The sequence below is a fragment of the Merops nubicus genome, unplaced genomic scaffold (assembly GCF_000691845.1).
Source record: "Merops nubicus isolate BGI_N331 unplaced genomic scaffold, ASM69184v1 scaffold12779, whole genome shotgun sequence".
In the NCBI taxonomy this organism is placed as follows: domain Eukaryota; kingdom Metazoa; phylum Chordata; class Aves; order Coraciiformes; family Meropidae; genus Merops; species Merops nubicus.
Window position 1 is genome coordinate 20,764 of NW_008633099.1, and position 13,517 is coordinate 34,280.

At 38.7% G+C, this 13,517-nt stretch overlaps 1 protein-coding gene across 1 annotated transcript in view; it reads right to left on the reverse strand.

Annotated features, from left to right (window-relative positions):
- The window catches only part of ICE1 (interactor of little elongator complex ELL subunit 1), a 28,109-nt gene extending 17,186 nt beyond the window's left edge, over nucleotides 1-10,923 (reverse strand). The window contains exons 1-11 of the mRNA XM_008948134.1: nucleotides 10,895-10,923; nucleotides 10,003-10,114; nucleotides 8,898-8,974; nucleotides 8,716-8,840; nucleotides 8,069-8,216; nucleotides 4,824-4,861; nucleotides 3,385-3,467; nucleotides 3,084-3,123; nucleotides 2,946-3,005; nucleotides 1,124-1,213; nucleotides 990-1,040 (exon numbers count right to left, since the gene is read on the reverse strand). Coding sequence (XP_008946382.1) covers nucleotides 990-1,040; nucleotides 1,124-1,213; nucleotides 2,946-3,005; nucleotides 3,084-3,123; nucleotides 3,385-3,467; nucleotides 4,824-4,861; nucleotides 8,069-8,216; nucleotides 8,716-8,840; nucleotides 8,898-8,974; nucleotides 10,003-10,114; nucleotides 10,895-10,923 — 853 coding nt within the window. The remainder of the gene's footprint in view (nucleotides 1-989; nucleotides 1,041-1,123; nucleotides 1,214-2,945; nucleotides 3,006-3,083; nucleotides 3,124-3,384; nucleotides 3,468-4,823; nucleotides 4,862-8,068; nucleotides 8,217-8,715; nucleotides 8,841-8,897; nucleotides 8,975-10,002; nucleotides 10,115-10,894) is intronic.
- Between the last annotated feature and the right edge of the window lie 2,594 nt (nucleotides 10,924-13,517).

Here is a 13,517-nt window from a genome sequence, read left to right on the forward strand (position 1 = left end):
TGTCACTTACCAAAATTATTGTTTTGTCCTCAAATCTACAACCTGGAATCTACTCCGCACAACTTCAAACCTTTACACTGCTGCCTAGACTCACTGGAGTCTATGCTGGTAGCAAATTTTCAGACTTCACAGGGTGGAGAGACAGGATAACAGTTCACCTTCAAAGCTCTTGATAAGGCAAGGTACTTATCCCAGATAGTATCTCTACAGCTTGAGTTACAGAAAGCCAAAGCAGTAGAGAAAATTTTAAAAAAGAGAAATATTAATAAGCACACCCTGGAAAGACAGCTACAGAAATATTAATGCAGTTTCAAGGCACCTGTTAATTTTGAAGGCTGAATGAAAATGACATCTGTTATGTGAAACTAAAAGAGTTGAAGTTTGCTGTGAATGTGCATGTGGATAACTACTTAGATTATTTTTTATTATACTGACTCTTATGTTACAAAATTAAAGCCATCACCAAATTTTACATTTTGCTTCTCTGTATCACAAATGAAAATGGATGCACTGTTACGCATGATTATTCAGACAGGTATGAATAAAGAAATGCTGCTTACATTCTACAGTCTAACTATGTTACTATGTGTTTCAGACTAAAATCAACACTTCCATCTTGTAATTCCCATTATATACTGCAGAGTTTATAAAGACACAATATCTAAAGTATAAACGTGACAGCTGAGTTTTGACTACTTAGAAATAGTCAAACCAGCCGACAGTAAAAGAACTTCATTTCTCAATTTCAACAGCAGATCACAACACCTTTTATTTAGAAGAGCATTCACATAAATATGGCTGTCCAAACTAGTATTTGCAATTATTTGCAAATATTCTAATGACATATGTACTTGACCAGGCAATCACCAAGGAAATATTTAAGTCTGTCCAAAAAGCGTTAACACAAACAGTACCCAAGCTGATGATATCTCAGCAAGACAAAATTAATGCACTTGCATATTAATAAATTCACGTTTACTGGAACCTACCTTCTGTAATAGTCAATCTTTTTTCTGGCCATGTCTTATCCTTAATAGAAGCTGAAAAAACGTAACAATACTTATTTTTGGTCAGAAAAAGAGACAGCTTCAAGAAAATTTTGAGACTTTTCATGCCATCTTACCCAAGACAGGATCATCTTCCTGATTCTCTCTTTTTCCTGTTGCACTATCTATGCACATCCAGAGTTCTTCTAACAAGAGTTTTATTTTTTCTGTTAAAATAAATATTTTTATAAATTGAGGAGCACCTCAGCTACTCAAAAAGCTAAGAACTTATGTTTATTTATTTTTACTCAGCACCTAGACACGCCTACAACAAAATACAGAAGTAACCACAACAAAAATTAAGGCATTTTAGCTTCAAAGAAAGAAAAATTCTAGATGCCACTGAGGGAATGGATCCTGTATTGGCCACAGCCACACAGCAGATTGAAAGGAAACTTGTAGAATGCTTTTGCTTTTCCTTTCTATAGTGAGTGCAGCAAAAAATGTAGCAGGCCCCAGAGTAAAATGTAGAAGCAGATTTGAATACAGCATTAGTAAAATTAAACATCTTTCTAAAAGACAACTTGAGTGACATGAACATAAATGGGGGAAGAAATCTTTTAGGAAGAAAATATTTATATCACATTCTTTCTTTATGACCACACAGTAGTAAGTCATCTTAGTCTTACCAGGGAGTAGCAGCACACTATGTGAACTAATTATCAGGCCACATTAGTAGACATTGTCTGAAGTCCTAACAGCACCACTGCTAGGCAATGCCAAACAGCCTAGTTCCAGAACCAGATGGGCAGGTGGAGAAGGAGAAACAGACAGAAAACTCAAAATACACAAGCACTTCACCTACTTACACCCAACCTATCATCACATCCAACAATCGGGTACTGAGACTATTGGTTTTGTGCCAGTTCCATAATCAAAAACCACAGCAAACTGCTATTATTTTATGAAGAGACATACTAAAACCACCTCAGCATGTAAGAGGAAAACCAGCCAAATTCTGCATGACAGCTATTAACAACACTAACAATTTCTCATTGGCAATAAATCCTTGCTGCTATTTGAAGCTCAAATTAGAGCTCAGATCTTAATTCTCCCATTTTGTCATTAGTTAAAAACTAAAGGATGAAATCTGGCATCAATTTAGTACAGCCAAGAAGGTAATAAAACTATGGCAAAACACACAAGAACTAACCAGGTCTAACTTTTTTTTTTCAGAAAAGTTTAATTTTGGCAACAAACTTTATATACAAACATTGCAAAGCAAGAAAAAGAACAGGCAAGTTCTTCTTTTGCCCAAAAATTGCCTTCAGAACTTCCGAACAATTCAGCAGTAATACCAGCATTTTAAAAGACTGCAGAAATGTAAAAATAAATTTGTGTAAAGTCTGGCCTTAGTACTTTAGAGGAGGTTTAGAAGGATTGCATTGCTCCATTGCACAGTTAGATTCAGATAATTTGCAGCAGGAATTTTAAATCACCAGGGAAAAAAACATCAATAGGCAACTACTACACAGCCTGGATTTCCACTTGTTTTACACAGCCTCACATACAAATTGTAGGAGACTGAGCTCCTGTCTTGTGTCTTTTGCTTTGCCTGCATCCTTTATGATTTCTGTGAGCTTGAAAGATCATGGGATTGTTTGTATTCTTCTCAGTGCTTGTATGTTTTCTCAGCGAAACATTCTGTTTCATAATTGCTATCAATTGCTTTCAGACACAAGAATTTTAATGAATCAAATGATTTCCCTTACTGCAAATCTGAAAATAGTGATGTATTACATCAGTCCTTCATCAGTGTAACATATTCCTGTCAATCACAAATGCTCTTACAGCATTACTGTCAGCACCCTCCGTTTGCAGAAATGCAACCCCAGTGCAGTGGCAATAAACTAACAGTGGTTGGTTCTGCACAGAGAATGGTCTTGCAAAAACCCTTACCTTTGTCTATATCTGTTTTAAGATCTTCATTTGAACTCTGTGTCTCCGCATGCTTAACTACTAGAAAGAGAGGGGAAAAGGAAATGTTCAAACAGGACAATACCACACGTACACCTTAGGGCAAAGGTGAATTCTTACCTTTTCTGCAGTTCTCTTGAAATACACCATCAAGTTTTCCCTGTTAAAATGATATAATGTTAATTTTTCATGCCATACATAGCTCATAGAGCATCTACTCTTAATTAACATGAAATCTAAATCAACAAAGGTCACACTTCAGTTGGAAAATTTCTCTCTTAAGGTGAATTGCTATGTTTAGTTACTAAATATACCAAACAAATGTCATTTTACTATTTCAGTATCTCTATTACTAGTAGTTTCCCTTTTTTACCCAGAAATACTAAAAGAAGCTTCATTGAAAAGACCAGGAAAGTCTTACTTGCGCCTTCTTCAGCTCCTTTTCAAGCCTTTTCTTCTCAGTTTTCAGTTGTTTGATGTCCTGTGTATGCTTTGTTGCAGCCTCTTCAAGAAAAAGAATCAAAATTCAGGTTACAAACTACAATATAAAAGACAACCAATTTAAGTAGTGTTGGTAATCAGTTTGCAAGTTAAATTACCAGGAAAAAAACCAGTGCGCAATACAAATCTATTGGAGTTATATTTTGGCCAATTGAGACAACAACTCATGCACACAAGTATGTTATCTTCCATTGCAATTACTGTTCTGAACTACTGAAATACATCATTTTCCTCAATTATGTGCAAGAATGAAAAGTGGGTCATGTTATAACAATACTGTACTGTAGAAAAATACACACAAAGTGAAAAAAGGGGGGAAAAAAATAAGAATGAGGTGCTATGTCACACAGATTGGACCTAATACAAACCATCTCACAGTATTTTGTTGCAGCTCTGCCAGAATTTGAGTTTTGGGGGGAGAGAGTATAAAAACCTTGCTGCCACATAATGGAACTCCAAAATGCTCATCAAAATAAACACTCTGTACCTGTATTTTACAGCAGGGTTTGGGGTTTATCTAACACTAGGCTACAAGTCACCCAGTTTGTTGCACTTTAAACTGTGATAAGTACAACTTGTGTGCCATGAATGAGTATTTGCCTTGCCAACTACTAGTAGAGAAAGTTAAGTATCAGAATGCTTTATGCACATCCACACTCTACTAGCAAGATAAGAAAAATATAGCACAATGAGAAAAGCACTTTATCTTTACTTAAAACCAAACCAAGGCAAAAACCAAATGCCAGAATGTTTAAAAATCAGAAAACATGTCAAGATCTCTACATATTTAAGTATGACTATAAACATGACTAGAAGAATCCTGCCCAGATTACTAGAAGGCTGGAGCACACATCCTAAGAAAACAGGCTTAATTAGCTGGAGAGGAGAAAAAAAAAAAGTGCCTTACAAGGGATCCAAGAACAGCTTTCCTGTACCTACAAGGAGGTACAAAGAAGATGGAACTAGACTATTCAGTGGCACATGGTAGGAGGACAAGTGACATCAAAAAAATTTAAGCCAGAGAGTTTCTAAATGGCTATAAGGAAAAGCTCTTTCACCACCCAGACAGTCATGAAGTGAATCAGATGGCCTGGACAGGCTAGGCAGACTCCTATCTTTTGAAGTTTTTATGACCAGAAGTTTTCTTTCACTTCATTTACCTCATGTGCCTAAGACTCTCAATAGAAAACATTTTTCAGGAGGGCTGATGTAATTCAGAGCCTAAGCACCACACACAGTACTGCCCAGCATTGCTCCTCGGGGCCTCTAAGTTAGAAAGCTGCACTTACTGCTTTGGATAAAAAGGGAATCAAGAGATGGAGAAGGACAACAGCATGGTAATAAAACATAGGAAGTTACCTTCAAGTTTCTTCACTTTTGTTTCCAGTTTCTTTCTCCTGTTAAAAAGAAGCCATTAATAGATCATTTCTGTATCGAATTATGTTGCATGAAAAGCTAGAGAAAAAAAAATAAAAATCTATCTATTCCAAAGAAAATACACCTCCTAGACCCAGGCCCTGTGAGATCAAAGTGCCCCTAAAGTTGAAAACTGACAACAGTGGCACGTTGCTGGCATTCTCACACAAACAGCTCTACCTGTTACAGAGGCGGAGTTTCTCTTAAGAGAGTCTGCCCACTAATCCAGGTGCATAGACACATCTTTAGCTACAACCTGGAGTTACCAACAAAACCTAAGAAAACTGCACAAAGCATCTCTACAATGTAAGGTTAGTTTTACTCCTTAAAACAAACAAGGTTGCTTACAATCAGTAAGACCTAAGCAATGAGATAATCAGGAATATCCAGGTGTTTACTAAAGCAAAGTCCAAACCCCAAAAATTATGCATCCTGAACAATTTTGACTTCAGCATTTTCAACCCTACCTTATAAATAAAACAGACACAGAACTGGAAAAATAAACCAAAAAATGTTAACACTTCTATTATTTCCTTCTGTTAAATCCCAGTATGCTTGTATGACAATGCCACCCAACTGGCTGACTAAAACAGGCCAGCAGATGTGGTCTGGGTTTTTTTGTTTGTTTGTCTGGTTTTTTGTTTGGTTGTTTTTTTTACTTGAGCAGAGCTTTTGATACTGCCTCTCACAGTATCCTGGAGAAAGCATACAGCATACAGCTAGACAGATCTATAACACGTTGGGTGAGCAGCTGGATGACAGGTCAGGCTCAAAGAGTTCTAGCTCAGAGGGTTACATCAGGCTGGTGGCCAGTCACCAGTGGTTCTCCAGGGCCCAATGTTAGAGCCAGTGCTCTTTTAATGTTTGTACAAATGATCTGTACTCAGGAGTCAAACATGTAAATTAAGTGGCAATACAAAATCAGGAGGAACTGTAAGACTCCCTCAAGAGCAGAGAGGCCTTACAGAGAGATCTGGACAGTTGGCAATTGCCAACTGTACAAAATTTAAGAGCAAGTGCCATACACTCAACCTGAGATGGGGCAATCCTCGTTCTATGGTCAAACTGGGGAATGAGGCTGGAGAGCAGCCCCGCAAAGAGATCCGGGTGTCTGGGTTGATGCTAAGTTGAATATGAGTCAACAGTGCTACATGCCAGCCAAAGGGACCAACCATGCCCTGGGGCACATCAAGCACAGCACCGCTGTCAACAGAGGTGACTGTCCCACTCTACGCTGAACTGGTATTGCACTACCTCGAGTACTACGTGCAGTTTTGGGTGCCTCAACATGAGAAGAACACCAAACTATTAGAGTGTGTCTAGCGGAGGATGACCGAGATGGTGAAAGGGCAAGGTTTATGAGGAGCTGCTGAGGTCACCTAGTTTGTTCAGCCTAAAGAATAGAAGGCTGAGGGACGACCTCAACTTAGCAGACAGGGAAGTGCTGATGCCCTCTGGTGACCTGAAGTCCTCTCTGGTACCAATGTCCTCTCTTTGGTGACAGGACAAAAGGAAATGCAAAGAAGCTGCATCAGCAGAACTTCAGACTGGACATTAGGAAAAGGTTCTTCACCAAGAGTATGGTCAGTCCCTGAAATAGGCTCCCCAGGGAAGTAGGGTACCAAGCCTCTCAGAGTTCAAGGAGCATATGAACAAGCCTCTTAGTCATACAGTTCAGTTTTAGGTAGGCCTGCAAGGAGCAGGGAGTTGGACCCAATGATCCTTGTAGGTCCCTTTCAACTTAAGACAGAAACTTTATTATACAAATAACCAGTACCTGAGGCAGACACTAAATGCCAACATTTATCACTGCAATTATGTTTACAGACAAAGTAGTTACTTTTACAGGTGCAGAATTATGCTGACTTATTTCAACATTTGCAATTACATTAATAAAGAAAACAAGTAGATACTAAATCTAGTAATTCACAAAAAACAAGGTTGTAGATGATGCATTTGCACAGAACTCCTCTTATGGCATGCAACTCGAGCTCTTACCTGATCTCTAAGATGCACATACAACTGCAGCTGACAGAAAGCTATGCTAACAGCAGCTGCATTCAGAAGTATTATCATCTACCCAAACTACAAAAAAACATAATGTGGTTGTATTTGTAATACTAAAAAGTTGAAAAATACAAACAAGAACTGTTACTTCATCCTTAGAGAGAATGTGATCTTTTAATTTAAATGAGCAAACCTTCTCCTTTAACAGCCTAACATCTTGAGTACTTCTTTCAAACCTGGTCTGTAGGAGTGATTTCATACCTACAACCTTCTTCACAGTGGACATGTGTATTTGTCTCAAGTTATCATGCTTGTTATAAGCTCAGAATTGGGGAATTGTGATCCTTGTAAATATTCAAAACTCAACTAGACAAGGGCCAGAGCAACCTAACTGACATTTGCTCTGAATGACAGATTGGACCAAAGGACTTAAGAGGTAATTTTTTGACCTAAATTATTTTACAGCAACTATAGATTAACATTCATTTTATCAACAGTCCACTAGAATTTTGCTTCTGACGAAATTCAGCTCTAAAATTACAGAAGTTAAGTGACCTACTGCTTAAAATGGCCTCAGTGTCAAAGTGATAAAAAGCTGTATCATCACAGAATGGTTGAGGTTGGAAGTGGTCTCTGCAAGTCATCTTGTCCAACTCACCCTGCTCAAGCAGGGCCACCTAGAACTTACTGCCCAGGAACATGCCCAGATGGCTTCCGAACATCTCCGAGGATGGAGAGTCCATAACCTCCTTGGGCAACCTGTCCCAGTGCTCAGTCACCCTCACAGTAAAGAGTGTTTCCTGTGTTTCAGTTTGTGCCTGCTGCCTCTTGTCCTTTCACTGGGTACCACGGAAAGACACCCGGCTCCTTCTTTACACCCTCCCTTCAGGTATTTAGGCACATTGATAATATCACCCCTGAGCCTTCTCTTCTCTGGACTAAAGAGCCCAGAGGTCTCAGCTGTTCCTCAAGGGGACAGATTCTCCAGTCCCTTAATCATCTTTGTGCCCCTCCACTGGACTCTCTCCAATATGTCTATGTCTCTTGTACTGGGGAGCCCAGAACTGGACACAGTGCTTCAGGTGTGGCCTCAAAAGTGCTGAGAAGGGGGGAAGGAGCAACTCCTTCAGCCTATTGGAAATGCAACTTTGCCTAATGCTATTTTTGCCAGACCAGGTTACCAGCAATCTTCTTTGCCATAAGTGTACATCACTGGCTCGTGTCCAGCTTGGTGCCCAGCAGGACCCTTGGGTCCTTTCCTGCCAAGCTGCTTTCCAGCTGAGTGGCCCCCAGCATATACTGGTGCATGGGGTACAGGTGATTTAGAAGCTAGGAGTGTAACAAGGTTAAAAAGCAGTTAGACATATTCATTAGAGAGCTCTTTAATAATTAAGACATGCAAAGGCACACATATGCTTCAGGCAAGGAAACCTTTGAGCAGCTGGTTACCAGAAGAACAAACTTGGTGAGTTCCCAAGGCACAGCTTCACAATGTTATGTCCTATGGCAACAGAAATGGCTTCTGCATTTTTGGTGCCCAAACCCTTCTGTCCACTTCCAAACATGGTTGACAGTTCAGGGCCTACTAAGCTGTCTTTAATTATTTTAAGGACTGAATTCAAGTGCAGATCACTTCAGCAACATCATTTACACACTGGCCTCAGAGACTTATCAGCACCACAGAAACGGACAGCGATAACAAAAAGCCAAGACTAACAACCACTTAAAACTGGGGAAAGCGCAGCTTCTCCAGCCTCACCCTGTTCTTAGAAAGCTTTAACCAACCAAAAGTCACTTCAAGGCAGGATAATAATTTAACTAATACTACCTTCCAGAGTGTTTGCTACAAGATTTAAGACCATTCTTTCCTCAACTCCCTGCTCTAAGAATCCATAAGCATTAAAAATTTTAGCAAAATGGAAAGCATAAGTAGGTAAGGTACAAGACCAAGTTCTGGAAGAGGTAAAAGGGGGGAAAGAAAGATTGTGAGAAAAATGAAGCATCACTCACACAGCATCACTGTTTACTATTTCTTCTTTAATTTTAATATATTCCAGTTGACTCTCCCGATAAATCTTGAGAGAACTCTGTGGAGAAGGAAAGCACAGTTAAAATGGGTCCTTAGTGAGGGGGGGGGGAAAAAAAAAAAAAAAAAAGATGGCAGACACTTTTCCTATTCTAACAATAAGAGTACATAGCCAAAAAAAGTATACTCCGTGGGAAAACAAGCAAGTTGTTACTTTAACGGCAAAAGTTACAGATTGTTTTGGGTTTTCTGTATCTGTTGAGTATGTGCATCCATCACCTATCTGGACAGGAACTTAAAGCTGAAATCAAGAGCACAACTATTATACACCACACATATAATCCTGCTCTTCTGAAAAAGTGTCATCAAGACATCAGCTACTAATGCTTCCTGAGGAAAGAGGATTTAAAAAAAAAGGAAAAAAACCCACACAAAACACAACAGTTCTAACATAGAAGAAAAACTATGTACAGCAACAAGACAAATTTCAATATCCTCTCTTGTACCAGCACGGAAAAAAACTACACGAAAGAAGGTGGTGTATACTTTGCAGAAATAATAATTAATGTCTAGAAAATACATATATTTAGGCAATTTGAACAGCTAAAAGCTTTTCTTCTGTAGACTAATCTCAGCTAAGAGATGGGATAGAAATTAGGAATAAATCTTTACATAAACAATGTAAAAGTGTATGTTCAAAATGCTAACAGAAACAAAACCCTATTCTGCACAGACTCTCTTTGCATTTTTTCAGTAGCACAAATCATAGATATTCCTGTAATCTAGGAAGATCAGAACAGAAAACCAAAGGAATTTGAATGTATTTCCTTCCTTCCTAAATAAGGAAATATAAACTCCAAGTAATCTGAGAAAAAAAAAAAAAATAATCAAAGGCAAAAAGTTCAGGCTTTTGTAGTTCTTATCTGAAACCTGCTGCCAATTAATTTCACCTAAAACTAGAGCTGTTTCTTCCAATGAGCTGGAAATAACAACGGGGCTCATTAAAGCTGGCTTCACTAAGATGAGCATTAAATATATACATTTCCTTCAACACAAAAAGTGCAAGCTATTTAAGTCTTACAGGCATACCTTTTTCTCTTCCAACTCTGCTTTCAAGGAACCCAGCTCTTCCTGGCACTTTTCCAGAGGCAGGATTTTCTGCAGCATCTGCTCCACTTGGCAACGAAGAGCAAAGATCTCTCTAAAATGGCAAGTGTCATTAAAGAAAAGAGTTGCCAAAAACCATGCATGCTTTCAAACTCAATGTTCTGATTCTTCAGACAAGTGTCTAAGTATTTTGCTTTCCCCTATAGAAAAATGCTGTGACAGGTATCCAGAGCCTTAAGAGTCTTAAGTGTTCTAATGTTTCCAACCAAAATTTTATATTCAAAGAAAATTCAAGATCTAATTTAAAAACATTAAACTGAGCCTAAAGCTCAGATGCAAGTAGATGGCATGTACCATACAGGAGTACTGTCCATTGGCCTACACTGAAGTGCCAGGAAAGTGACTCTACGTATGCAGTGCTGTGAAATAAGAGCAGATCCCAACTGCAGGATTTGTCAGCAGGCAGGATGGAGTCTGTAAAAAAATCACATGCTGCCCCTTCCTCTAAGCAAGCAGAGTAAGCAACAGCACACAGGTACAACTCTAAGACAAAATGCTTTGTACAAACATGGCTACCCCTAAAAAGGCTCACATTTAATCTCCACCAAAAGATGAGCTCCACATTTCCACTTGAACACTTTAGGCTCATAGGTAACAGTGCCAAGGAAGAATTTCACACCGGTCTTGCACACGGGCAAACTTCTCTCCTCATCAAGTGTATCTTTGCTAACTGTGGCTTAGGAAGCACAGCAGAAGAAAGGACCATATTAAAAGCCTAGACCCAAGGCTGCTGGTGTTGTAACATCAGATTCCTAAAAGTGTCTGAGCTCTGGAGAACACAGCATCTTTACCAATCAATTTAAATCAAACTTACCGTTCAGCAAACTGAAGCTGTAATCTCATGTTAAGGTAGAAATTAAAGAAGTTTATCAAACATCCATTTGCAAAGAATTATTCAATAAAGACTTCAATCCAAAAACCATAGGACTTGCAGACTCAAATGTTTAATTGAAACATTTCAATATGCTTGAAGTGAACAAGTGGAGCTTCTTCTGTTACATAAAAAAAACCTTAAGTCACTCTCAGCAATGCAGATTTCAAGTAGTCCATATTAAGCCATATATTAGACACAGATGGATCTTAAGTGGATAGTTTTAATTCCAAAGCCCTATTTTCCTTACAATCTAGTCTGTTCTATACTGGAGGCATCATCTCTTAACGTAAATCTTAACTAAAAAGCCTCAAGCCTTTTTATAAGATATGTTAACACACTAATTCTGTAATAACAATAGTAGAAACGTAAAGGATATCAGTGCATTTCTGTTGATACTCTGTCAGCAAGTGACTGCAAGAAAAAAGACAGACATTACTCATTTTCTCACCTGATTTTAACAATAATGTCTTAGGATATCTTTCCTTTTGCTTTATAGATAAATACAGAAAGTGTAAGGTTGTTTTGCATTTTCTGATTGTAGTCAATATAACACTTTTGTTTCATTAAGCTGTTCAAACATCGAATCAGGCTGCTTTAAAATAGAGAAAAAAAAAAAACAAAACAAATCAGTGGCAATCACACAAATGTGTAGCCATTAAGTACTTGCAGCTTTAAAGAAAGGTAAAGGATGTGATATGGATATAATAAAAACATACATATATTCACAAAATCATATCCTAGTTCCGAAACTTAAAAGAATGTTTTCCTAGGAAAAGAGCACATTCACATTAAAAAAACAGTTCAAAAGATTGTAGAAGGCTTTAATCTTTACCCTAGTCTCCTATAAGTCATAAGAGGGTGACACGTACTGATCCAAGGTATACAGCATGGGACAGCATCAGAGAAAACTATTCTATCCTTTCCTCAAATGTTATGTCTTTTAAGAATGGAGAGAAGACAAGAAAGAGAAATCCCATGGCAGTTAACTCCCGTATAGAGAGGGCTACATGATTTTCTCTTGCACCAGTTAAAAGTAATCAAGTAAGGCAAAATTAGAAAGTGGATGAGCTCCAAGTAGTTAAAGGAGAGGTAATTCCCATAAGAAATGTATGCACTGGCAAGGGACACTAAGTTTTGAGGTAGGAAAAGGAATCTGTAGACAAAAAGTAAAGGAGCTTTGCAGAAAAGGGTCCCCGGTAAGACAGTGAGGAGTCTCCTAAACAAAATGCAGGACTGGTATTTACGTTCTCTATAGCTGGATTGACACATACCTGGGAAAGGGTAGATGAAAAATAAACCATTACAATTAGAAGACAGAGCAAGGATATTAGACCATAGTACAGAGGTATACATAACTTATCCCAGTACATCATTCCATACAATCATATGCTGATGGCTACTGAGAAGAATAGGAAGCAAAGGATAAGAGGCATTTTAAAACCTTACCGTTCTGACTGATGTTTGGGTTAAATACCAGAATGTGAAAAGTCAGGCCAAGCACCATTTTACACCTTAATGCTCTGACTAAATTCTGTTGGAAAGGTTTGTATGCACCTGTGCTTTTACTTCTCATACTACATTCTTCATAACAGATAAAAGGAAATAAATCTCTTCAAATAGCTGCCTCTGCTAGTTTTTGTAATAATATATGAGATATTACAGCTACACAAAGTAGCCCTGTTTTACTACCAATACACATAGATGGCTTAGGGCATAAATTAATAAATCTTACAGTCTAGACTTCAGACCTGTTTGTGAAGATATTGCTTTCATTTTGAGGAGGACTTGTTTTGTGTATTAACAAATATCTACATACCACAAAATATACTTTCTCCATTGCTTTAAGAACTTAAGAGCAACAAAAACCAAACAAAAACCCCCACTTGTGCAATTGTACTTACTCTCCATCAATCATTTTTTGCTTCAGTGCAATTAATGCGGCTACATATTCATTTATATTCTGTAAGGAAGAGTCTCGAGTCGGTAAAGAAGTTTCACCTCAAAACCCGGTACTATACGCCGTAAATAACACCTGAACCGATTGCTGGTGTTCTACAGAACAGAATAACCTCTCTTCTCTTTTTGTCAGTTCTCTCGGTGAACAAGCTACTAATTCACAAAAACTACACTCATTCAAACACACGTAGGAAATGCAGGCTCCACAAGTAACTATGCACACTCAGGCGAGGCTTTACTTCAAAAACGCTTCGAACTTCGTCCATGCTAAAATCCCCATAACTTTTCTCTCAAAATCAAATGAAGCTTCGGCAGAACATTACCAATAAACGGCATCTAGAGCATTTGAGCCTACAGATTTCCCAGATGCTCAAACCGTACCCAATCTAAGTGCGGCTGAAGACCTCCTCCGAACTCTCGGCAGGGCCCTCCTCTCGTTTCGAGGCGAAACGACCGTGGCCCAAAGCGCTATACTACAAATCCACACGCGCGCTGACGGGCGGACACTCCTTCCACCGCACCGGAGCGAGCCCGAAAGGGCAGCCCCGGCAGACCCCGCTAGGCACGCCGCAGACACACGAGCTCCTTCGCCCGGCCAGAGCTCCCC